General features: G+C 47.4%; 1 protein-coding gene across 1 annotated transcript in view; it reads left to right on the top strand.

The window, feature by feature from the left end:
• The window catches only part of Mypn (myopalladin), a 90,095-nt gene that overhangs the window by 82,001 nt on the left and 5,268 nt on the right, over window positions 1-2,826 (top strand). The window contains exon 17 of the mRNA XM_031347982.1: window positions 583-790. Within this exon, the coding sequence (XP_031203842.1) occupies window positions 583-790 (208 nt within the window). The remainder of the gene's footprint in view (window positions 1-582; window positions 791-2,826) is intronic.

Raw genomic sequence — 2,826 nt, 5'->3', positions numbered from 1 at the left:
GTTTTGTTTTTAGGTAGTCCATGAACAAAATTTGAGAACCTTGATTTAACATCTGCCTTTTCTAACTCTGGTCTCTAAGCCGAAGTCATCTCTTTTACTGAGTGATACAGCAGCCTGTGTTTTTCTGTTTGTCTCTATCATCACTCTGTAAATGATATAATCACATGGATCAATCATGACTAAAATGGAGCAGAGATTCCACATCGTTCAAAGTGATAGCACCATTCATTCAGACCCCTCTTCCAAGGCTGTGGCGGGGCTGGGTGGTGGTGACGCACACCTTTAATCCCAGCACTTGGGAGGCAGAGACAGGAAGATTTCTGAGTTCGAGGCCAGCCTGGTCTACAGAGTGAGTTCCAGGATAGCCAGGGCTACACAGAGAAACCCTGTCTTGAAAAACAAAACAAACAAACAAACAAACAAAAACAAAACAAACAAAAAAATCAAAAACCAAGGCTGTGGCAGAGTCCCCACCCTTCCGTGTCTTCCTTTACTGTACATTTGGTGCGGATAAGGATAAAGAATTCAGTCTTAAATCTGCCTGTCTATGTCATCCACATCAGCTATTCTGTCATCTGTTAGGTGAGTGGCTTACCACCCCCAGAGCTGACATGGCTGCTCAATGGGCAACCTGTGCTACCCGACGCCTCCCACAAGATGCTGGTCAGAGAGACGGGAGTCCACTCTCTGCTCATCGATCCGCTCACCCAACGTGACGCAGGGACCTACACGTGCGTGGCTACCAACAAAACCGGGCAGAATTCCTTTAGCCTGGATCTCACTGTGGTAGGTAAGGATTGCCATGGTTCTCCTGGGCAGAACTCCCTTCAAAGGGACTGTCCAAATACTCAGACGAGACCCCGGCCCCAACAATCTCTTCCCCTTCGTGGTAGCAGACCACATTTTCCACACTGCTTTCTGAGGTATGTAGTAATCTAAAAATGTAATATGGCTGCTTCTAAATGTTAATCATAAAATCAATAGGAGCACTTGCAATAATTGACCAAGCAATCAATGCATTATTTAACTGGCTGGCACAACAGTGTAACCTTTTGCCCTTCAGACTGAATCTTGGACCATACTAGGCTCCTCTGTCGCCTAAGTTACACACCCTTGCATCACACCCGTGGTCCTCCTACCTGGAATATTCTCTACCCAGCACCCTTTTGTAAAGCCTAACTTCAGGACCAAAGAGTTTATCAGCTCGGTTGGTAGGGTGCCTAAGAGCACAGGTAGCCTACTTAAACCAGCTACGGGCGGCATGTTTCTGAGACCCTAGGGCCGCAGAGACGGAGCAGGGAGTCATCCTACACGGTGAGGTTGAGACCAGCCTAGTCACCTCGGGCTTTCTCTCAAGGATAAAACCAGAGATGAATAAAATTTAATAGCCTAAGTCTAGTGTCACCACTGGGGCCCAGAGGGTCTGCCAGGCAGCCCTTCGCAACCGCCTCTGTTTCCAGGCGCAAGAACAGGCAAGATTCACAGAGCGCTGGTGTGATGGCTCGCTGCTTTGCCTCCTGCAGACTCTGGGCTTTTGAGGCCAGAGGCTCTGGTTTGCTGTGTTGCACTCTTAGTTACAGAGAACGGGGTATGTCATGGCCTGCGTGTGGCGGTCAGAGTTACAGAGAAGGAGGTATGCCATGGCCGGTATGTGGCGGTCAGAGTACAGGCTCCCTGCTGGAGAAGGCTGGCTCCTTCCACCATGCAAGCCTGAGGGATCAAGCACAGGGCTTCGGGCTCTACTGTAAGCACTGTTACCCACTGAGCCATTTAATGAGAGCCTGGTTTGTTGGGTTCCTCTGACTTTTGCCTCAGAGGAAGGGGCTCATCAAACGTTGAATCGCTAAACAAATGAGCCTTTAAGATGGCGTGAACCAATCACAACAAAGCCTAAGAAAGGGAAGTCAGATATCGTCAGATGCAGAGCAGTGGTCCAGCCAGATTTTACTTTTTTGGGTTGGTTTGTTTGTTTGTTTTGGGTTTTGTTTGTTTTTCGAGACAGGGTTTCTCTGTGTAGCCCTGGCTGTCCTGGAACTCACTCTGTAAACCAGGCTGGCCTCAAACTCAGAAATCCGCCTGCCTCTGCCTCCCAAATGCTGGGATTAAAACTTTTTTGGGTTTTTGTTTTTGTTGTTTTGTTTTTTTGTTGTTGTTGTTGTTTTGTTTTGTTTTTGAGACAGGGTTTCTCTGTGTAGCCCTGGCTGTTCTGGAACTCACCTCTGTAGACCAAGCAGGCCTCGAACTCAGCAATCCACCTGCCTCTGCCTCCCAAGTGCTGGGATTAAAGGCGTGTGCCACCACCCTTGTAAAGACTGTTGCTCCAGATATATTATGAGAAAGAAAAATGACAATGTGACCAAACCTAACAGGTGGGCTGGGGGCTGGAGAGGTGGTTCAGTGGTTAGAGCACTCACTGCTCATGCAAAGGACCTGGGTTTGGTTCCCAGCACCCACACAGCAGCTCACCAACAGCCTTTAAAAAACTCCTGTTCCAGTGGGGATGAAGTCCTATTCTTCAAGGGTTCCTGAACGCACATAGGGCACACAAATTCATTCCAGCTCACATACATGCACATAAAAAAAATTAAGTTAATGAAAATTTAGTTCCTATGATGTAAATTCCTCAAAAAATCAGTTTTCGTGTATGAAAAAATTCTCAAAACTATCAAGATGGCTCAGTGTGAAGTTGCCTGCCGCCAAGCATGCAGATCTAAGTTCAATCCTCAGGACCCACATGGAGTAAGAAGAACTGACTCCTGAAAAAAAGCGCATGTGCACGTGTGTGTGTGTGTGTGTGTGTGTGTGTGTGTGTGTGTATAATAAATC

This window comes from Mastomys coucha, unplaced genomic scaffold (genome assembly GCF_008632895.1).
Source record: "Mastomys coucha isolate ucsf_1 unplaced genomic scaffold, UCSF_Mcou_1 pScaffold3, whole genome shotgun sequence".
NCBI classification, from domain to species: domain Eukaryota; kingdom Metazoa; phylum Chordata; class Mammalia; order Rodentia; family Muridae; genus Mastomys; species Mastomys coucha.
This window is presented reverse-complemented; position numbering and strand designations above follow the sequence as displayed.